General features: G+C 40.5%; 3 protein-coding genes and 1 long non-coding RNA gene across 7 annotated transcripts in view; 3 read left to right on the forward strand and 1 right to left on the reverse strand.

Moving 5' to 3' along the window:
• Positions 1-20,508, forward strand: part of LOC146655355 (uncharacterized) — a 330,938-nt gene extending 310,430 nt beyond the window's left edge. For both annotated transcript variants that reach the window (XM_085427469.1, XM_085427470.1), the window contains exon 7: positions 20,220-20,508. In XM_085427469.1, the coding sequence (XP_085283595.1) occupies positions 20,220-20,239 (20 nt within the window). In that variant the 3' untranslated portion in view covers positions 20,240-20,508. The remainder of the gene's footprint in view (positions 1-20,219) is intronic.
• On the forward strand, positions 244-8,336 carry LOC146655361 (uncharacterized). The gene is made up of 3 exons (XR_014914329.1): positions 244-1,694; positions 2,240-2,359; positions 8,230-8,336. It is a non-coding gene; the product is annotated as an uncharacterized LOC146655361 (long non-coding RNA).
• nphp1 (nephronophthisis 1) lies at positions 2,767-12,737 on the reverse strand. Of its 3 annotated transcripts, none has more exons than XM_085428061.1 (20): positions 12,573-12,736; positions 12,186-12,247; positions 11,780-11,840; positions 11,389-11,522; positions 10,943-11,150; positions 10,287-10,388; positions 9,923-10,062; positions 9,679-9,724; positions 9,454-9,541; positions 8,478-8,572; positions 8,267-8,395; positions 6,792-6,866; positions 6,537-6,647; positions 6,380-6,462; positions 6,124-6,200; positions 5,906-6,005; positions 5,613-5,725; positions 5,459-5,532; positions 5,166-5,210; positions 2,767-4,222 (listed from the first exon to the last, which is right to left on the reverse strand). In XM_085428061.1, exons 1-20 carry the CDS (start codon positions 12,636-12,638, stop codon positions 3,944-3,946), a joined length of 2,088 nt encoding a protein of 695 aa, XP_085284187.1. In that variant the 5' UTR covers positions 12,639-12,736; the 3' UTR covers positions 2,767-3,943. The 3 variants fall into 3 exon arrangements, with proteins under 3 accessions (XP_085284187.1, XP_085284188.1, XP_085284189.1); XM_085428062.1 differs by having other exon boundaries at positions 2,768-4,222; positions 9,926-10,062; positions 12,573-12,735; XM_085428063.1 differs by having other exon boundaries at positions 4,059-4,222; positions 5,152-5,210; positions 12,573-12,737.
• On the forward strand, positions 13,774-16,648 carry LOC146655363 (uncharacterized). The gene is made up of 4 exons (XM_085428619.1): positions 13,774-14,143; positions 14,463-14,640; positions 15,267-15,361; positions 16,013-16,648. Exons 1-4 carry the CDS (start codon positions 13,817-13,819, stop codon positions 16,202-16,204), a joined length of 792 nt encoding a protein of 263 aa, XP_085284745.1. The 5' UTR covers positions 13,774-13,816; the 3' UTR covers positions 16,205-16,648.
• Positions 20,509-22,176: the final 1,668 nt, after the last annotated feature.

Genomic DNA, 22,176 nt, shown 5'->3' on the forward strand with positions numbered 1-22,176 from the left:
CAGACTTGAAAAGATCCAAAAGAACCCTTTTCGTATAAAGCCTCTGTGTTGGTTTTCTAGTTTAGCCAGTTGTCCGTGTGGACATCCCAATACTTTTACTCCTCCGCCACATCAAAATCCTGTCCCAGCACAGCTACAGGTCGTGTAGCCATCTTCTTCCATCTGAAGTCAATCATCATCTCTTTGGTTTTACTCCCATTCAGAAGCATATGATTTATTCCAGACCATTAGTCCCCTGTATTCCTCCTCCTGCTCATCACTTATATATCCAATCACTGAAGAATCATCAAAGTATTTCTGTAGGTAGCATGAATCAGAAGTACGAGGTTACAAGGTGATAAGGAATGGAGATGGCACAGACCCCCCTCTACTGCCCACATACTGCCTTATATACCTGTCCACCACCACGTTTACTGACATTGCCTGTAGTTTCTCTCTCAGTAGCAGCATTTACCAATGTCTAGAATGTCTGTTATTATGAAACCATCATATAACAAGAAGAAACATTTGAGCAAACCCAGAAGCTAGATCATTTTTGGCTCACACCCCTGTCAAGCAATTTTCATATATGGAAAAAAGTAGTATATAGCAGTCAGCAAAGAGGCACAGAAAAGAAGACCAGACACCAGCGAAGGAGGATAAGAAGGACAGACGCAACAACATTGTCATCCCCTATGTAGCCGGTGTATCAGAAAAACTCAGGAGAGTTTTCTCCAAGCATGACATCCCAGTGTATTTCAGACCCAGCAACACGCTCAGACAGAAACTGGTTCACCCGAAAGACAAAACGCCAAAACACAAACTTAACAATGTGGTGTATGCTGTACAGTGCAGCGAGGAATGCTCAGACCTCTACATTGGAGAGACCAAACAGCCACTTCACAAGCGCATGGCACAACACAGAAGAGCCACCTCCACAGGACAAGACTCAGCAGTCCATCTGCATCTTAAGGATAAAGGACACTCTTTCGAGGATGCCAATGTTCACATTTTGGACAGAGAGGACAGATGGTTTGAAAGAGGAGTGAAAGAAGCCATCTATGTCCACTGTGAGCGACCGTCTTTGAACACAGGCGGTGGTTTACCACACCAACTGTCTGCCATCTATAATCCAGTTTTGAGATCCCTCCCCAGACGCCTTAACGCCCACTCACATCCTGGGCCATCTGACCTCAGGAATTCGCATGATAAGGTGGGGCCAGGTTTCACAATGAACTCACCCGAAACTCTGGCTGATTGGGTCCCACACCCAATTTCACACCTTGGCTCAGGAGATTAGAGGATCATCAGGGGGTCCTTTTGTCCCTCTGTGGGGGGTCACTCCCACTAGGTTTATATCTGGGACTCTCCACCATTTGACCTTAGAACTGAAGAAGCTTCTCGGATGAGAGGTGAAACGTCTTCAAGCAACTTAAAGAAGTCCAGACGCTTTTCTTTGCAAGCTCCTTTGACTACGATGACCTGGATGACTGTGAACCTTCACAGACAGTATATAGCAGCTAGTGACAATTAATTAACACATACAAAGTGTCCACAATAGTTCAATATTGTTTCTCCCCCTGGTACTGTCCTCTTTTCTCTTTGAAGCTAGTGGAATTCTACACAGGTGACCTCATCACACAGCGAGCACTGGAACGATACTGTACAAACTGGGAATAGAAGCTGGCAAGGCACAGTGGGCGAGTTTAGCAGTGGTTAGTACTTTGCTGTTGTGTTGTGTGTACATATTTAAGAAAATCACTTTCCCAAGTGCAATATAATATTTTAATAGATAATTTCTTGACTAATCTCAAATAACATTGTCTCATCAACCCTGGAAATTTACTCAAACACATGTTAGATGATCAGACCCATGCTGACTAACTGTATGATATGAGGTTTCGGAAACACCATTAAATGCCACTCTGGATTCTGTTTTCTTTACAGTGTAGCCTCACTACCTCTCTATAGGTACATAGTAAAAGCATTTTCTGTTTAATCTGTAAGACTTAAATTTCATTAATTATTATTTTATTTTATTATTTTACCATCTAGATACCATGGGAAAAGCACATCTTGCTCATTGCTACTGTCAATCAAGGGATAATCTAAAACCTGTAAATATAATTCAGGACCAAATGCTTCTCTGTCCCTTCTGGGCTTCACAAAGAGTTTCTTTTCCCTTTGTTTGACACAGCCCTGGGATATCTTACTACTATTACCCTGATGGTAATCCAGTTTTGTTTTGTTTTTTCCAAAGCTTATCAACGCTCCGGTCATCAGGGACAGCATACAGCAACCGCAGCAACTGCACTGGAATGTGGAAATACAGGATGTGGAATATGAGTCGCCTGCAAACAGTGCACCAACAAAAGGCTTGGTATGTTTATACACATTCAGAAAGACCACTTTAGGTATTGGGCTGGGGACTTGGAATATCACTTTGGGGGGGATAAAGGCTTTATAGTCAGTGTTCAGTTAAACAAGACAGTTTGAAGTTCAAACAGAAGGTTAAATGTGTGTTAGTTTCAAGGTTAAGATCATGTTAGACGATGAGGGGATGTAATAGGAATTACTAACATGCTAATAGGTGTTTGCACTCTTTGTCATTTTGGAAATATTCTTACTGGCTTTGTTGCTTTTCTTGAGTAGCATGACCTGGCAGATATATTCATGCCTTTAGGGTACAATTAAATTACTGTAGTCAGTTGTCAAATACACATGGGGAAATAAAATATGCCCTTAAGCATTTCTACTCACCAATTAACAGGCTACATCTTATTCCTTTCTTTTTTATTCAGAATGTGTTGGGGGATATATGTGAAGAGTTTAAAGAAACATTTACTAACATCTTCATATTACAAAACCAACAGTGTAAATAATATGGATTTTTTTAAAGGTCTTATCTCATAAATTAAATTACAGAAGCCTTAAATGCCTTTCAAACATCTTTTTCAGATTTTATTCCCAAAGAAATATGTTTAGTGTGACAATATACAATTTATCATAAAAAAGTATGTTGAATTGCTGTAATAAATGTTGCTTTGGACGTGAAGCCGTAACCGACAGCACCCAAACTGACCCAACCTCCTAGTGCTCCTTAGCTTTTATACCAGGCTATAAAAAGAACACAGCGGGCCAATTATTAACTCCTGTAACCCTACACTACAGACCCTCCCAAACAAGCACATACACACAATGATGTTGAAATAATGGGTGGGGCTCAGTACCCAGTGAGATGACAGGGCTGAAAAAGCACCTTTGTGGATGTAAATAAGTGATAAGAACACAATTTCTTTCATAAAAATTAAATTAAAACATGCCAATAATGTTACCATTACTGGCATCAGTGGCACTCATTGTCCCTTTTTTAATCCTGTAACACATTTTTTTATCTTTAAGAGGAAGGACGTTGATTCTGTGATTAAATACAAAATAAATAAAATATTTTATTTCACAGCTACACAGACTACGATCAGTGCCTTTGGTAAACATAAGGTTCGCAAAGACGTGTATGCTCAGTAGTTTAGCAGAAGCAGAAAGGAAGTAAAGCGTGTTGGACATGTGAGTTTTGTCTTGTTTTCAACAAATTCAGTGAAAAACCAATGAAGAATCGCCCTATCTTGTCACATGTTTTATCTTAAGTGTATCTAAAATATGACATATTATATATCATCTGTGCCATGGACCAAAACTAAAACTATAATAACTACATGAAAGACTAACTAGGTTATAGTATGTGATATATTGTAATGAAAAACAGCTACTAAAGAGGAAGCCCGGTCTTTCATTCAAATTTCAACCACTGCTGGTTTTGGTCTTCTTCATTAAAATTTACTAAAAATAATAAACATATAGAATATTGTGAGTTTTAACCTTTAATTATTTTCAAAATATACGTGAAAATTAGGATAATTAACTTCAACCAAATAGCACCTTCAGCCAGAGGGAGATGACGTTATTGTCACCACGCCACACGGAGAAGGTCAAAAGTCAACTCGGTAACATCAAAAGCGAGATGCGTGTGAGCGCCATCAACAAAGACCTCAGGAACTCCTGACTGGCCGGTGTTGTTGCGTTGGTTTTTCAGCATTTCCAGCATTGCGTAGATGACTCTTGCGCGTTGTTCCTCAGAGAGCGGGTCCGCCCAACGATAACAGGGCAGCGATGGAGAGTGGAGCAGGAAATACACAGATGACATGTAGACTTTAACAAACTCCAGTTTTAGATAGGAGAGGTCCCTCTGTAAACACACAGGGAGAAAGCTTTAGTTCATATTCACATCTCAGTGTAAGCCACCCAATCTATTATACTGACAGCATCCTCTACAGGTCTGAGCTGATATTACGCATCCAAAGATGCAGACTGTTACTGTAATAATGTGTAATGTATTAATGTGTATGCGATAGTCCCCGTAGGGAAATTGCTCCTCTGCATTTAACCCATTCACCCAGTGAAGCAGTGGGCAGCCACCAATGCAGCGCCCAGGGAGCAGTGTGTAGGGACGGTACCTCAGGGTAACCGTTCAGTGGAGTCGAACCCCCCAACCTTCCGATCATGGGGCCACCACTCTACCTACTGAGCTATCCCTACCCCACTGAGCTATCCCTAAACTCAGTAGCTATCCCTACTGAGTTTAATTAATTAAACCAGGCAATCAATACTTCTTCAAAGCTACCTTTTACCTAACCAAAACATTCTATTTCCTCTTTGTTCCCAAAAAGAAAGCAGATCCCCAACATATCACTTTGTAATGGGATCTGTGTCCCAAAACCCTGTTTCCAAAAGAGTTGTAATAATGCATAAAATGTAAATAAATCCAGAATGTCTGGCCTGCAAATCATACAATCCCTTATATTTGATTAAACATGACAAAAAGACATATTAAAAACCTGGAAGGAAAAAATAATTAAAATTTTTACGTTTCAAAATAGTTGGTACAGGCCCGATTAATATATTTACAGGTTTGCATATGCTTCCATCCAGACACAGGGGACGCTAGACCACCGAGACAACTACACTTAAACTCAAACTCAGCAGTTTTTCAGTCGTTTTATAATGACTGCCATTATACTATTTAAGCAAATATGTAGTTCAAATAATTTGCATTCCATTTTTTATATTTGCACCGGGCAAAAATGTGTTTGGACACAGAGTTGTATAACTACACACCTACACGCACGCACCTTTTGTGCTCTGTTCATGTTAGTCTCAGCATCCAGCCAGGCACTCTGGAAGAAACACAGTTATTTGAATATTCAGTTGTCCTTACCATCAAACAAATGTGATGGGTCATACCACTTAACAAGCTTTAAACTCTCTCTATATATAATCACACATTATTTTTACTATGAGAATATTAAAAATAATCTCACAGAAATCATCTTCAACAAGCAGAATTTCAGCTGTGTTGATAAAGCAACAAAACAAAGGAGCAGTTGTTGAATCTTATTTGAATGACAAATGTGACTTTTCTCACCCTGAGAGCATCTAACAGGTCTGGCTGGTCCAACAACACAGGGAAGGTTGAAAGTATAGGACTGCATATTAGATCTGAAAGAGAGATAATGGTATTAAACCCAGAGCTGTGAATGTGATCGGTTTGGATAAGAACCACTGACAGTGCGAGCTACCTGCATTCTGCATTGTGGGCCTGTCCATCAGCAGTGCGTCTGCAAGCAGATGCCTGTGCAGAACCAGCAGATGGATGCAGTTTAGGCAGTGGAGGAGAGTATCTGGAAGGACACTGAAGAGAAAAAATGTACTTATTACAAACATATACATGCACGCACATACATACACACAGGGATATATCTGAGATGAGTCAGGAATGAGTCCAAATAAACAGAGGAAGGCTTTATGGATAAGATATTCTACTGCAGGTGTTCAAGCACAGTGGCAGTCTTTTTTTCACTGATCTTCTAACCCGAGCTGTGTTTGCGTCCGGCTGTTGGCTGATTTCAGCTTAACAACAAGTTTGGGCTGCCGCCTGGCTTGGAGCATCTGCTGGAAAACACCACTTGGAGCTGAAAGGAGAGGAGATACACTGATTAATATAACATAAAAACTATTATTTTGTTTCTATTGTTTTTTCCTTATATTATTTTAAGATCAAAATGTACTGAGTCTGCCATTTCTCCTTACATCCTCTAGTGGGTGACGCCTCCACTGCTACATCCTTCTCATATGGAGTGCCACCATTCACAGGCAGTTCATAGGTCCTGTACACAGTAGATAATTCAATTTTGTGCGCGCTTAATAATGTCAGTGGTTTTGCGCTAGGTGTCATTTTACTTTGTTAATCTTTTCACTACTGTAGGTGTCTAAAGAAAAGATATTCTGATATATTTTCGCAGCTTTTTCTGCATATGTCTGGATGAATGTAAAAAAACACATGTACCTGTTCGGCACAGGATTTCCTGCATCATCGGTCAATTTGAGGAAAGCCCAACCACAGCTTAGGTCTCCTCTCTCCCCAGTAGACTAAAACAGAGACACTTTTTCTTTTCTTTCCTTATATACATTTTTGTAATTCGCAAAATTGTATGCACCCTTACATTTCGTATAAAAGTGACTCCTAATTCAAAGAGGATCCCGAGGTTAGGAGACGCAGAGTTGCAGCGCAGAAAACAGTCTCCATCCAAGAGGGTGGGCAAGATACCGGTCACCTTGAACAGACACACACATGAACACATGCTAAATTTCACATTTCTCACAATTTCTTTTTTTGTCTTCTTTTGCAGAGCCTCAGTACAAAGAGTCTGCAAATCAGTTTGTGTTGTAAGGTTACAAACATAGCAACCTCCACATACCCTTGGAGAGAAGCTCCAGGTCTTTGGGCTCTTGGCGTTGTAGGCTGCCCTTATTATGTGGATGTTACTCAAAACCTGAAACACAGTGAAACTCATGTTGAAAAAAGCAAGAGAGCAAGGGAATTAGATACAAAGAGTTAAATCTGAAAAAAACCCTGCATAAAAATCTTCCTGTTTTATGGCAGAAACGTGTTCTTTGTTGTCTGAGTTGAGCTGAAATGTGACTGTTTCATAAGCTTACACACTTAAAGAGACCAATACATGATTCCTGCCACTAAAGTAATCAAGGATATGAATTACTACATCCACACTAGCCCGGTTAAATTTGAAAACGGCATTTTGGTCTGAAAACGCTCCGCGTCACACTATCGTTTTCAGTTGTTTTCACAGAGTTGTTGATCCATGGCCGAAAACGATTACGTTCCAGTCCTGCGCATGCATGAAACGCAAGACGATTCGACCTGCCTCATTTCTGTCTGCTGCTTATTTACTTTCCGGCTCTCTGAAATGTTGCGACAAAATGTTGAGGAAAAGCACCAAGTTTTTTAAATGGACTAACAATGAGGTGAGTTGTTGCTGCGAGTAACACAAAAGTACAAAGTTGCAAAGCAAGTGAGAATTAAAGAATTTGAAGAAAAGCTATCTGGAGCATGTGCAAACTGATCTTTAATAGGGCTGTCAAAATTGAGAACAAACAAAACAACTGCTGTATAATGCCCTCCGCTATCATAGTTTAATTGGTCACATGACTGCATCACATGACAAAATGTATCATCAACTTCGAAAAAGTTCCGGGTTCGCTGTTCACACTGCTACGCAAAAACGGCGTTTTCGAATGTATCCGCTTTGAAAAGCGTTTTCAGAACGCTGCGCTTTCCTTGACCTGTATGCACCCTTACATTTCGGTCTCAGTGTGGACAGAAGGCCAAAACGGAGAGACAACGATGCCCTAGCCGTAATGTTTGACACCTGTTTTACCTAATACACCAAAAGTATTAATAAAATTCATTATACTCTGAAGACATTTGGAGAAATTAAAGAAGTGCAGTAAAACATTACAGTACAAAAGAACGTAATAATGATCGCTCCAACCAAGGAAGAATGGAAGCAAATGTTCCCCTGATTCTGTTTGTACTAACGACAGTGGTATAAGCTTTCTGCACAAGCAAATATGCTAAGCCATAAATTCTAGATGTGCAGATAAGGTTGAAATAGCTCTTTTTGCAGACGACTGTACACCACTTTATACAGCACATTTGAGTCTATTTAGAGTGACGCAAAAAAGAAAAAACTTCATATAATGAAGCGTTCAGGATCTTTCTCAGTTCTCTAAATGTTTGTGACTTAGTACCTTTCTTGGTGTGTGGCATAAATTTATGTTGTAAATATCTCATAATGGTTTTAAATGATTTCTTTTTCATTTTTTGTCATGGACTAGTGTCTAAAATAAAAGTATACAGAGACAACCATGATACCTGAGTTCCGTCAAAGGCGCAGAGGCGGACGTGCCGGCTGAGGACTTGAACACCAACCCCAGGAGTAGGAATCATCCTGCAGCTCCACAAACTGAAACAAACACTCGTGCTGACCTGCCGAGGACGAACCTACACCACAGGAGAATCACACAGTAGGCAGGTTTATGACTATAGTTGCTGGTAAGTGTCAGAAACACAGGGACAAGCTCACCTTGCCAGTGTCTGGGTCCAGGAAGAGGTCTTTAAAGGAGAGCTGTGATTGGCTGAGCTGAGGCTGAATGTAATGACTTCCTCTGTATGTTACACCTAATAAAGGACACAAAGGGTTACAGCTTTGCCCTGAAAGTCATGTAGCATTGGCTTGTTAGATAAATATTACTATTTACAGTGACAGCTGCTTCTATCAATACGGTAACAATAGGGTAAAAATTGTGCATCTAACTCACCATTCAACCTACTGTACCAAAACAACTACAGTAATAAAAATAACATCCAGTATAACTCACCCAGTATAAACTCTTAATTGTTGAAGCCTGTGCAGTTATGAACTTGAATAAATTAAAATGTCTTTTAAACCAGCTCCTTTATCTCACAGTGTAAGCTGTTCAAGCTGTTTTAAGTTTTGGGTGTCATCTTAGTTTAAATCCAAATTTCCATTAAGATGCAACAATTTGTAGAATTGTTGATTTTTCCAAATATAAATGTGACACATCCTGTGATTTCTGCTTCACTGATGCAAGGATTTGTTACTACCTTGGAATACATTACTTAGAATTGGGGAAATGTAATCCACATATTTTGCTGCTTTATAGAAAAATTATACATTGACAAAGTAATTGGCAGAAGTTGAGTAACTGGCAATGAAAACAGTTTTCCCCTAGCCTTATAACAGCCACTTAACCTGTAGGATGATGTCAGGCAGCACTAAGGGAGGCAGGTCTGTTCACCACCAGTGGACCAGCAAGCTCTAGGATTTACTGAATTCTGCCAGTGCTTCCAAAACTGCACAGATCCCCCATTGTGGGCAGAGTTTACTTCATATTAATTTGTGAGTTTATCCAGTCTCTCTCTCTCTCTCTCTCTCTCTCTCTCTCTCTCTCTCTCTCTCTCTCACTCACACACTCACACACTCACACACTCACACTCACACACACACACACACACACACACACATGCTGCATAATGACCTTCCTCCACCAGTAATTTATTGAGAGTTGATGGTCTGAATCCTGAAGGTATAGCACCCATGGCGGAGAGCACATCTGTTGCATCAATCTGTCACAGACACACGATAAAACCATAAAACGTATTTAACACAGCGCTAAAGATTGTGAATGCAGTATTTGTTGTTGGGAAAATTAATAGCAGTTTCAGTTCTTGTAGTTATAACTGTAGAGTATAGAAAGTCGCACCTCACTCAGAGCCTTTTTGACTGTAGACCAGTTAGAATGTGAAGCACTGTCAACAAAAACAAAAGAAACCAAGAATAATTATGTTATTCATTCACACCAGTAAGTAATATTTTTATGTTGCCATTAATCTGGATAAATGTAGTTTTCAAAATTATCTTCCTTTTAAACAAAGTCTCTCAAGTGTAGGGAAACACAGACCCTGGAAGCTTAATGCCATTAAATAAAAATTAAATAAAAAACTTTCAACCTCCATTTGTCTGGATCATCAGTTAATTCTTCACTATCTTGATTTTCCTCCTCTTCCGACTCCTCCTTGTCATCATCATCTTCTTTTGAATCATTGTCATCATCATCATCATCTTCCTCATCAACACTAGAGCCAATCTAACACATTATGGTTACATTTAAAATATAATCAGAAATCATATCCTGTTATGGTCTTGATCTTTTTTGTCAGTCTATACTAATATTAAAAACACAATGAATAAAGAAAACTGCTGCAGGCTGCATTTTAATGTTCTCAGTAATGTTTTATAATTCCTTCAGCTAAACACTTGTCTAAATGAAAATTCATAATGTTGGACTTGCTATCATTGCAGATTTTGTACCTTCAGGAAGGTTTTTGGAACCACTCCTCTGCTGCCTTTAGTGTTCTGAGCCAGCCACCATCCATCTGCTGCCTTCCTGATAATCCTCAACACCTCCCCCTTCTGAAACAACAGGCCACAGAACACCATGTAAGTTCACATAACTCACACATTTATAACAAACAGATGAGATCAAATGCAGTTCATCACAGACATGTCTAAAATTCAGATGTGAGGATAAACCTATCTTCCTAATCGGTTAAGTACTTGATTAAAAATTAACCGGCAATGGAATAAGATTCATTAACACAAAGGGATATCAAATTGGATAAGTGGAGATGGATGGATGGATGGATGGATGGATGGATGGATGGACATAACGATTAATAAAGCTTATAAATTACACTACAGTGCACTAGACTACATGCCAATATCTACCAGACACATCATAGAAATGTTTAAAATTAAAAAGGTAAATAGTTTTCAGAAATATGTAAATTACATTTGTTACTTAATTCAGGCCTGCAAGACTTGAAGGAGAAGATTTGGATGGCTAGAGCGCCCTCTTCTGTTGAAACTAAATATTATACAATATCACTTTTAACATGCAAGGGGAAAGAATCCAAGCTCTAAACGTCCTAAATATATTGCTGACATCAAGGCTGTTTGTGTTTTACCCGAACAGACAGATCTCCTTCCTGCTCTCCTTTGAAATCACTGAGGACCATGTAGATGCGAGCATCTGACTGAGATGGCGGTTTCAAATCTCGCCTCTCATCACCGGCAATGTTGTTAACAATTTCTACATGCTCTTCTTCATTGTCGTTACTGTCTTCGTCATCGTCTTCTTCAGCACTATTTTCACTATCTTCCTTTGAAACATTACTGTGGACCAGGGAATAATTCAGTGAAAAAAGGTATTCTTGGGTCAGATTTGTCAATCAATTATCATTGAATCTGTCAGATAAACTGATGCTTTGCAATGAAGCATGCAGGTTAAATTGTTGTGGGGAAGTCAAGCCCCCTGCAGCATGGACTATAAAGTACATACACAGATCAACAACAAAAAAAAACTCTACCGTCCCAGTTTTCCTTCTTTGCACTTAACACACATTTCACTAACCCTGCTTCAGTGCTAGGTCCTGGTGGCGACAGCTCCAGAGAGAGAGTTTTTAGACGCTCCATGATGTTTTGCACTCGTCGCTCCTCTTCCTGTTTCCTCTGATCATAATTGCCCACTGGAGCCAGCTCATCACCCTGAAAGATCAAGCGTTAGCTTATGATGGCTAATTAGCTACACTGCTGTCAACCATGCAACATTTTCCACAAAGATAAATTAATATATCGATTTGCTGCCGTAAGTAATGACAACTGCTTTAATAAAAACAACTAATATTAGTCAAGTAATATCACTGATTGCTTCCAATTGTTGGCATCGAAAGATTATATTAAATCTGTGTACAATAATAGTATTTGAAAAGGTTGAAAAGTTTCTTAAAGATTAGAAAACTAACCTTGCTCAGTTTCTTCAGTGTCCTTAGTGTCTCCTCTGCTGACATTTGCAGTTTTTGGCATCTGTTTGCAAGTAGATATCAAATTTTCAAGCATTCCATAAAGTAGGTGATCAGGGCATGTGGTAGAGAGGGTCATCATGCTGAAATATCCTTGGGCAGACTGATAGCGAACTCACTGATGGACCCATTGCAGTCTGAGTACGTGTGTAATTGTTAGAAAATGTTTATAGATACAATCCTGTATGGATTTGTGCGTGACTGGGTGAGTGACACTTTTAGCAGAAAACCCTTTGAGTGCTCAACTGACTACTAACTACACACAAGGATTTCAATGTTAAAACAGGTGAGGGTGCTCATCTTAAGGAGTAAGGAAGGGCACTGCTGGTGCTCTACCACAGTTGGTTACCTTCGAAAGGCCTCTTCAGTGGATCCAGCCTGGCTCTGGACATCCTTCTCCAGACTGTCAACCTGTGAAAGTGTTTAAATCAATGTACAGTTCAGCGTTTATATTGATGATTATGTCGGTTTTTATTCTGGTTTACATTGCTAACTCACAGCAGTGCATCATAATGAATTGTTACGAACAGATGCTAATCAATATTTATGCTAGCGCATGCCACGTCGGTAAAGGGCTTATAAGACAAAAGTGTTTAGAGAAACAGTCGAGTTCAAGCCTCGGGATCACATCATTTCGAAAAAGCTCTGGTGGTACATGTGCAACAACTGTATAACGTTCAGTCCGAACAGTTTGGTGCAGTCGCACCTAAGTTTAAAGCGTCGTTCTTGAACTGACCTGTTTTTTTATTTCATCCACTTCTCTCTGGGCTAGCTGCAAAGGTCCTCTTCTTTTTAGTGGCATTTATACACTTTTTAGGGTCACACGGTACGTGTGTTAGCTGATCTTCTAGCTTGCTAACTGACGCTGGGCTTCCAACAGTTGCTAAGCAACTGACTTCTTCTTCTTCTGTATAAGGTTTATTGGCGGTTGGCAAACAGCAAAATGGTGCATTACCGCCACCAACTGGTGTGGAGTGTGGACCGAAAAAGCAACTGACTTCTTCGATTTTTTTTAATTGTCAATGTAATTTCCGTGCTCATTGTGGGTTTGTTTTAGTCAGCATATTTCGCTTATGTAATATATTTTTATATATTCGTAAATGAATGAACGCGATATTAATACAAAGACTATGTTTTCTGTTTGTTTTTTTTTGCAATTATTGGCAGTTTACAAGCTTACATCAAGCTACCGCCGCCTACTGGTCTGGATATTTTCTCACGATTCCTTGAAAAATTACTGACGTTACTGCGACTTCATAATGTTGGAGTTGTTTGTGTTTAATGCGCATTTAATTCAGATTCAATGCCATAAGCGTAAAAATTGATCGGTCTAAAGCCAAATATTGGATCAAAAGGCAAAACTACCATTATTGATTGTAATCATATATGAATCCAAATACCCTCCAAATTATGATGTAATGCATTTCCATTTCCTCTAATACTAGTTTTTAAATCCTAGATGTTTGATGCTTTTACAGGTTTTATGTCCAAAAAAGATAACATAAAATATTACTGATATTTTTACTTCTCTCCCGAATCGAGCGTGAATTCCCCCCCCCAATAATCCTCAGCTTTTGACTGATCGAACCCATCCAGCACCACATCTACAATACAATACAATCTTGGTCAATACGCCCTGTAAAATGATATCACTCTTTCAAAGGACACTTGCAATGCACAGTTGTGTAAGTGCTTTCAGAAAGACCTATAGGGGGCGTACGTTACGTCCTTTGCCTTTCGTGTTACCTTCACTGTCACTTTTCTTTTCCCCAAATTTCAAATGTATAATTTCAAAACATACCACCACTGTAACAGCGTTGGGTTTTTTTTATATAAAAAAAAGTTTAAAGGTCGCTTATGAGCCCATTTAAGATGTCGTTCGGCAAGCGTCCTCGCTAAATTGCCCCCGATTTTCTAAGTTACGACCCTTTGAGTGGCAGTGAAGGCAGCAAACACTGTTAGTTATGTCATTTATCAACCATGGCTGCACCCGTCGCTCTTATTCAAGGTGCGAGCAGAGGACTGGGCTTTGGATTCTGCAAATATATACTTAAAAATAAATCACTCGCTACTGTTGTAGCAACATGTCGAAACCCGGACGGGGCTGCAGAATTGCGGAGCCTGGCCGGCCAACACCCGGGCCGACTGATGGTCCTCAGACTGGACGTGAACCACGAGGAGGACATCCGCGGAGCTGCAGAGAGGGTTAAGGAGAGTTTCGGTCGGCTGGATCTAGTCGTCAACTCCTCGGCAATGCTTCACCCTTCGGGGAAAGGAGAGACCAGCTTGAGGGATGTTTCTGCACAGGTAGACCTTTGTTTTAGTGTGAGAAGCCACATTTCCGTAAAAACTGGAGTAAAAGTTAGTTTAACTCACTGTCGTGAGTCAAACCGTTGCCTGTGTAGAAAATACATGCACAGAAGTAGTGCAAAAAACTTGGTGAGACACCATCATCATAGAGGCATTTGGATTTCCCCCTGTAATGGTACATACATTGGACTTTTTCTAACAATCTCTGGTGGTCCTTAAACTGTGCTGGTGATGTCTGTGTCCAGCAAGAGAGTCTGAAATCGGCAACACCAAATTCATTAAATCCTTAATTAAGTAACTTTTTTCCCATTTTCAGGGTATCATTTCCACCTTAACGACTAATACAGTGGGTCCTTTGGTCATGGCCAAGTATTTCTCCCCCCTCCTTCTTAAGGGCAGTGGTGGATTTGGTCAGCAGCCTGCAGAGAAAGCCAAACAGCACAGCGGGATCATTGTTAACATCACAGCGAAAGTGGGATCAATTGGAGACAATGGTATCTGGTGGTTCCAAAACACTTTGTGCATACATGTCATGTAGGCAGTGGCACTTCCAGACCAGATTTATCAGTGGGACCAGTGTTTTGTTTTGTTTTTTTAATCGGGGCACAGAACAAAACAAAAAAGATTTTTTTTTTTAATGTATTAAGCACATACTGTACAGGATTGACAGTCTCTGTTTCTGATCCCTCGTTCTTTGCATCCTCTCCAGCTAACTCCTCTTTCTCTCTTTCATCCCCTCATGATCTTCATCCTCTCTCTCTACACTGTTCTTTGTTAACAGGAGAAAAACCCACCAGCTAAACGGCTCCAAATTTAAAAGAGCAAGTGTGCAGCACCCTAAACGGTCCACGTTGAACACGTCAGCAATTTAATTCCAGTTACCGTGCCACTGCATATCACCATAAGAAATCAATTAATTATTATCTCTTGAGCACAGAGGCCAGAGCTAGTTCTACGGGGGCGTTGGCCCCTGTCTAAAACCACCTATGCACGTAGGCAGCACCACTTTTGTTACTTAGCTGAAGGACAGAGCATAGTTACAAAGCAGATATTTATCTTTTGTTATAATGTGCATGCATGCACAGTGGTAAAATGTTCATCTCTAACACTTTTTTCTCAGGTCTTGGAGGTTGGTACAGCTACAGAATGTCTAAAGCAGCTCTTAACATGGCCACTAGGAATTTGTCTATAGAGCTGGGCCGCAGTCGACCCAAGGTAAGTGTTTTCATACATGCTGCATTAATGTCTTGATGCATGCTCAATCATCAAGTTAAGGAAATCCCAAAGTTGAGTCTATTCATGTGGTTGTTTGTTTGGTTGGCGTTTTCAGTGGGAGAAACATTTCGTCATTCGTCCAAGTGACTTCCACCCTTATGTGTCGGGATTATCAGAACAACTGAGACGCATTTTCTCTTAAGACTGGGTCTCTGTTGGTTTCAAACCCCAAGACACACTGTGCCAAAAATTGGTCCACCCAAAAGATATGTCACAAATAGAGTAATATAGTGTACGCTGTTAAGTGCCAGGAGGATTGCCAGGATTTATACATCGGGGATACCAAACAACCTCTGGCTAAACGGATGGCACAGCACACAAGAGCTAACTTGTCAGGCCAGGACGCCGCAGTCTGTTCACACCTACAGGCCACGAGATACTGTTTCAATGATGAGGATGTACACATCCTGGACAGGGAGGAACTCTGGTTTGAGCAGGGAGTCAAGGATTTACATGAAAAGGGAAAAACATCTCTGAGCTTAAGGTCTAAGATGCTTGTTACTGGTGTTTGTATCTTTCTTTTAGAGCATGGATTAGGGCATGCCCTTGTACATAGATCCCATAGCCCATAATGATGTTTTTTTTCCCCAGGTTGTTTGTGTGTCCCTACATCCAGGAACAGTGAACACAGACCTCTCCAGGCCTTATCACCGGAATGTGCCACAAGACAAGCTGTTCAGCGCTGAACACTCTGTGAACTGTCTAATGAGCATCGTTGACACACTAAATATAGAAAAGACTGGAAAAGCGTACAGCTGGGATGGAACCGAACTTCCGTGGTAGAATTTCTAAGAGATGAATTTCACCACTTCTGGTCTTAATGGTGAATTTCTGAGCAGTGTTGAGACAATGTGGAGATGAGCTGGACTTCATGCTATTGCTGTACAAGACATTTGTGCTCAAGTGACAGTTCAGATGGTCAATGAAAAAACTCTTTTACTACCTCATAATTATCCAAAGTGCTTAAATCATCTGTAGCACATACAGCTTTTGTGTGAAGCCATTATTGACAATGTATCTGGTTTCAATATTTCATACAACTCTCATATAGTTTAGTACTGCTCATTTTAATGGTAAAAATCATGTAATATCTCACTAATCTTGACGTCTTTACCCAATTCAGTAATATCATCAGGTGGTTTGTATTAAAGGTGAATAAATTATCTGACTGTTTAAAATTTGTGGTTGCATTACACACACAAGCAGTCATTTTGGAAACAAGTGCTGTGGACATGCAGTATGTTTTAAGAAAAAAAGATTGCATGGCTGGAGTTAATCTGCTAGTACATTCTACATGCAAATGTTGCACAAAGACTAACTCCTAAAGATAAAATAATAAAATCCTTTACATAGGATCTGTAAGAATTTTTTTTTCATCCACATCAAGTCTGAAACTGATTGTGGTAAAAGTTAATCCCAAAGAATCTGACTCTTTATGAGATATAAAGATGAAGCTATTTGGCAACTGGAAAAACACTGGACTGCAGCAGTCATGGCTCAGTCTGTTGCAATCTTCCACCAGAGGTGTAGTCACAAAACAATTAGTGCTTTCACTACCTCATATATTCAGAAAAAGTTAATTTAATATGTAATTATAATAATGGATTGCATTTATATAGCGCTTTTCTAGGCACCCAAAGCGCTTTACAATTCCACTATTCATTCACTCTCACAAACTGGTGGAGTTGTAGCCACAGCTGCCCTGGGGCAGACTGACAGAACATTCCGGTTACAGATGAGCTTCCCAATCCCCTGAGCCACGGTCGCCCCGTAATCATAAGAAAATGAATACAACTCCAATAATGTAAATAGATTACTGCATTTGTAGGCTTTTGGTTTTGTAAGTTGCTTTTTAAAACAAGATTTACACTTTAAATTAGAGATGGCACGATACCACTTTTTTATGTCCGATACTGATACCGATATCATAAATTTGGATATCTGCCGATACCGATATGAATCCGATATAGTGTTTTTTGATCAACAAAACTGTTTTTTAAATATCTTGCTGCATTTTGTATAAGTTCATACTCAAGTTTAAAACAACAACTGCACTAAAGCTATTCTGTTATACCTGTATGCAAAAAAAAATATTTCATAGTTCAGCAATACTGATCAATCTAATAAACTTAAACCTACACCATCCTCCCTATTCTGGTATTTTAAAGAGTACTTAGCATAAATATTAAGCAACCTAACTAATAGGGTTCCAACTCCCAGCAACAACAAAAATAAATAAATAAAAAATAGGGAACCACCCCTTAGACTTGTAGTCAAGACCGCCTAATCCGAGACCAAGACAAGACCAAGACCAGAGGGTATCGAGACCAAGACAAGACCAAGACCAGAGGGTATCGAGACCAAGACAAGACCAAGACCAAGACCAAGTTGAGACGAGACCGAGTCGAGACGAGACCAAGACCAAGACCGAGACAAAAAAAGTCTTTAAACTGCAGCCAGATGCTATTCTATATACATATGCAGGACACCTTAAACTAGTTTTTTAATTAAGCAGCAAGGCAGAACAAAGTCGGGCCTGTATCAAGACACAGGGACTAAACCCCAATTCAACCAGACCCAGAACTGATCCGGAATTAAAACAGGACTACAACAGTAACCAAGACAGAACCAGAATCAGAACTAGATGATAGTAGCACTAAAAAATCATCATAGACCTGCACTACACTTATTTTTTAATTCTACCAAAGTACAATATTTAGATTGAGAAAAGTTTATATAATTATTTAGCCTTGTTGTGCAAACAAGCCTGCAGAACTTAATAAATATAGAATTTGAAAAGGAACAAATGGTATCTAAAAAGAAACACTAGGTATATGTTCTGATGAGTTTTGGCAAACAACCATTTGACTAACATGTGTGTCTCACCTGCTCTTGTTCCATCTCTGTTCTGTCCTCATTCTCTCTCTCCCTCTCTGTTCCTCTCTCTCCCTCTCTGCTCCTCTCTCTCCCTCTCTGCTCCTCTCTCTCCCTCTTTGTGCTGACAATCAAGCCAAACACCAACATCATCAAATACAGTGGAAACCAGATATTTACACACTCTTCAGATAAAAACACAAACACTTTTTAATTGTAACATCAAATCAGACTAAATGTTTATTTTTTTAGATTGATAAATATAAAAAACATATTTGTTAACTTTGAGAGTAAAGAGAGAAACTATCTGTATTTCTTAATTGCAAATGGAACCAAATTGTATTCAAAATTGAGCCACACTTATGGAGCTCCACAGTTCTTTTCCTGGTCTTTTGGTTGACATCTCTTGATGTTCCCATGTCACAGAAACAGGCTCTGTGTTTTGCCTTATATGCATCCACAGCTGTGCCACCAGTTTACTCACATGGACTCTACTAACCTATCAGAAACTTCTTCAGCTCAGAATCGAATCGTCTGGAGTTTCTTATTAATTAACAATAAACTTAGTGTATATGTACTCCTAAATTTGATGAAAGTGATTAAAATAGACAGCTCCCTCTTTTTATTCTGACATTCAACTAATTCAAAAGATATTTCAACATTTATTTATCTAAAACAAAAGTTTACTCTAAATTGATGTTTAGCAGTAAAAAAAATTTATGTTTTCTCCCTAAAGTGTATGTAAATATCTGGTTTCAACTGTGAATATACTGCTGTGTATTGAAATTCCTCTTGTTTTGCATAGATATACTAAACAACATCCAAAGCATAATATATAAAATAGCATCTACCTGAGTTTTTTCTTTGAAAGAAGCTCCTTATGTCCATTGTTGTGTTCATCAGTACACAATTGAAAACCGATTTAGAGAGTTTGTTTAGCCGTGGAGGGTAACAACTGAAAATATGAAATGTAAGCTAAGACTCTCTAAAAAATCAGCATTGCTGTTCGGCTTTTTATTTATCCATTTTTTGATTCACTCGAAGAGCAAGTAACGCAACCAAGTGATCAGTTTGATATCAATCTTTTGTGATACACCGTCATATTTACATTATTAGTTCAGTACGAATGATTTGCTTTGGTACCTGGTCAAACTTAAGCTCTCCTCTGTCTGCAGCAAACTCGCAGGCAGCAGCTTCTCCCCCCTCGCTCACATGGGTGCTGTGCTCAGTCGCCTAGTGCCTGAGCTCGGATCATACCAAAATTAGGGGGAATTTACGACGGTGCGCTCTGTGCTTCGTGTGTTGTTTTTGTTTTATACAGTTGTCAGTCAGGCATCTAACTAAAAAATTACACTCCAAAAGACCCCATGCTTCTGAAAAAATGACCCAGTGGCCCAGTAAGCCACCCCCCCCCCCCCCGCTCCGCTGATGGTTGACTCCAAATCTCCCGAACACTATGTCGATTTGAGAACGCAGGACCGAAACAGCGAGACCAAGACCGAGACCAAGACAAAAGTCCGTCGAGACCAAGACGAGACCAAGACCACGTAAAAGTGGTCTCGAGACCGGTCTCGAGACCAAGACCGGTCTCGAGACATCCAACTCTACCACCCCTCACGCTCCACCTCATGATGCTTAATCGACGTAATCAACCTTAATTTGATGCAGTGTGAAAAAAATGCACAGAAATCAATTCTTTTTCAAGAAATATTAAATAGATTCAACATCTTTCAGTGTTCCGCGACCAGGACGAAAACCGCATTGTTCCTCCTGTATCCGAGGTTCGACTAACGGACGAACTCTCCTTTCCAGCACCCTGGCATAGACTTTCCCAGGGAGGCTGAGGAGTGTGATCCCCCTGTAGTTGGAACACACCCTCCGGTCCCCTTTCTTAAAGATGGGGACCACCACCCCGGTCTGCCAGTCCACAGGTACTGCCCCTGATCTCCACGCAACATTGCAGAGGCGTGTCAACCAGGACAGCCCTACAACGTCCAGAGCCTTCAGGAACTCGGGGCGGACCTCATCAACACCAGGGGCTCTGCCACCAAGGAGTTGTTTAACTGCCTCAGTGACCTCGCCCCCGGAAATTGGCGGGTCATTCCCCTCATCCCCAGACTCTGCTTCCTCCTCGGAAGACGTGTCAGTGGGATTAAGGAGGTCCTCGAAGTATTCCTTCCACCGCCTGACAATTTTCTCAGTCGACGTCAGCAGCGCTCCGCCAGCACTATACACAGTGCAGGTAGAGCACCGCCTGGCTTGTTGCCAAAAGCAAACTAGAGACACGGACTCGCGACAGAAAAGCCGATCAGCTGATCGTTAAGCAGTTTCATGATTGAAGTAGCAGCAGGAGAGGCAGTCGCTTGTTAAGATTAACGCAGGAATGCTTTACAAACATTCAGAGATGGACTTAAACACTTGCTTTACTTCTCTCGGGAAAACTTTGTCGGAGATGAAATGCCGGGTTGCTAGCGAAGCTCCACATGCTATCCAGACCACCGACAGGTCCCGCATGCCACAGCCGCTCTATCACGTGATGCATACTGCTCCGACGTGCTAACATTCTGAGGTGAGTTACGGCGTGTTGCAAGTTTTGTGAGGTGCTTTCGTGATATTTAATGGATCGGATTACATTTTTTATTTTTCTCCGATATCCGATCCAGTAATTTAGGTCAGTATCGGACCGATACCGATACGTAATATCGGATCGGTCCATCTCTACTTTAAATAAAAGATTTCACTACATATAAGATAATATTCATAGTTACACGGTTACTTCTATGACTAGGTGGGTCGGTTTTGCTGTCAATTATAAAGCATGTGTCTTTTTGTTTAATTGTTGTTGGTCAATAATTGTTAGTCAACCTATGTTTCACAAGTAGTAATAAAGTCAACCACACCTCATCACTGTGTTTTTGCACGGAGGATGGTTTTTATTTAGAGCATGTAAAATTACATTAAGGATCAGCTCGGAGCCTCTTCTTGTTTACAGTGGTGATGGACAGGTTGACAGATGAGGTCAGGCTGGCGTCTCCATGAACTGTAATGTTTGTAGACAATGTCAGAGTAGGGAGCAGGTGAACAGGAAGATGAGAGATGAGATAGCCTTTATTTGTCAGTTGCAGGTCTTTTGCCCACAACCGAGATGACAGATCTTGCCTACCGTACATACAATACACAAACATCACATTGGGGAGACAGGTCAGGCTATGTAGCAAGGGGGGGAAAACATCGAAATGTGTAACACAAAAGGATAATACAGGAATGCACAGATATCAACACACCATAACACAATAAAACACAGAAAAGTAACATGGGAGAATATTCCAGTGTGTACAGCTGATCTGGGACCGCTGCAATCTTCGATTGCGCCTCCAGTTGATCCGGTGTCCACATATGTCCGCTTCTTGTTCTTCGATAAGCCAGGTCCAAGCCAGCTCCAATCAGCCTGAACTCTGTTATCGTGGTTCCAAATTGGTAGATGTCGTTCAATGTCCTTCATCGAGAGCGTTGCCAGACACACGACGCAACCGACCATCAAGTATCCGGCAGCAAACGTCTCTGCAGGACAATTGGGCTCTCCCAAGCCCAGCAGGGTGTCAATTCCATTACAGGACCAGTTGATCAAATCCATAATTCTTTAGGTTTTAGAGAACAAGACTGAGAAACTCTTTGAGGGTAAGAGTTAGACGAGACGAGACAAACACAGAAGCACCAGCAGGGAAGATAAGGGAGGGAGAGGGGGAAAGATGCATCCGCCTCCTCCGAGAGCCAAAGAAGAGCCAAAGAACAGGAACCTGGAGAGGTGAAGGTATGCTCTGCAGAGAAGATGAATGAAAGCCAGTAGAACACAAAACAGATGTGTGAATGAGAGAGAGAGA

Source organism: Rhamphochromis longiceps, linkage group LG13 (genome assembly GCF_057381845.1).
Source record: "Rhamphochromis longiceps isolate RC_006_pf linkage group LG13, R_longiceps_female_GT1.1, whole genome shotgun sequence".
Taxonomy (NCBI): domain Eukaryota; kingdom Metazoa; phylum Chordata; class Actinopteri; order Cichliformes; family Cichlidae; genus Rhamphochromis; species Rhamphochromis longiceps.

What these genes read in the sequence shown, in the direction of transcription:
- LOC146655363 (XM_085428619.1), top strand. Translation starts at nt 13,817, where the DNA reads ATGGCTGCACCCGTCGCTCTTATTCAAGGTGCGAGCAGAGGACTGGGC. An exon ending in TGAGGGATGTTTCTGCACAG is followed by an intron (nt 14,144 to 14,462) that starts GTAGACCTTTGT and finishes TCCCATTTTCAG; the next exon opens with GGTATCATTTCCACCTTAAC. An exon ending in GGGATCAATTGGAGACAATG is followed by an intron (nt 14,641 to 15,266) that starts GTATCTGGTGGT and finishes CTTTTTTCTCAG; the next exon opens with GTCTTGGAGGTTGGTACAGC.
- nphp1 (XM_085428061.1), bottom strand. Translation starts at nt 12,638, where the DNA reads ATGCCACTAAAAAGAAGAGGACCTTTGCAGCTAGCCCAGAGAGAAGTG. An exon ending in GGACCTAGCACTGAAGCAGG is followed by an intron (nt 11,151 to 11,388) that starts GTTAGTGAAATG and finishes CCTGGTCCACAG; the next exon opens with TAATGTTTCAAAGGAAGATA. An exon ending in GCCCACAATGCAGAATGCAG is followed by an intron (nt 5,533 to 5,612) that starts GTAGCTCGCACT and finishes TCTCTCTTTCAG; the next exon opens with ATCTAATATGCAGTCCTATA.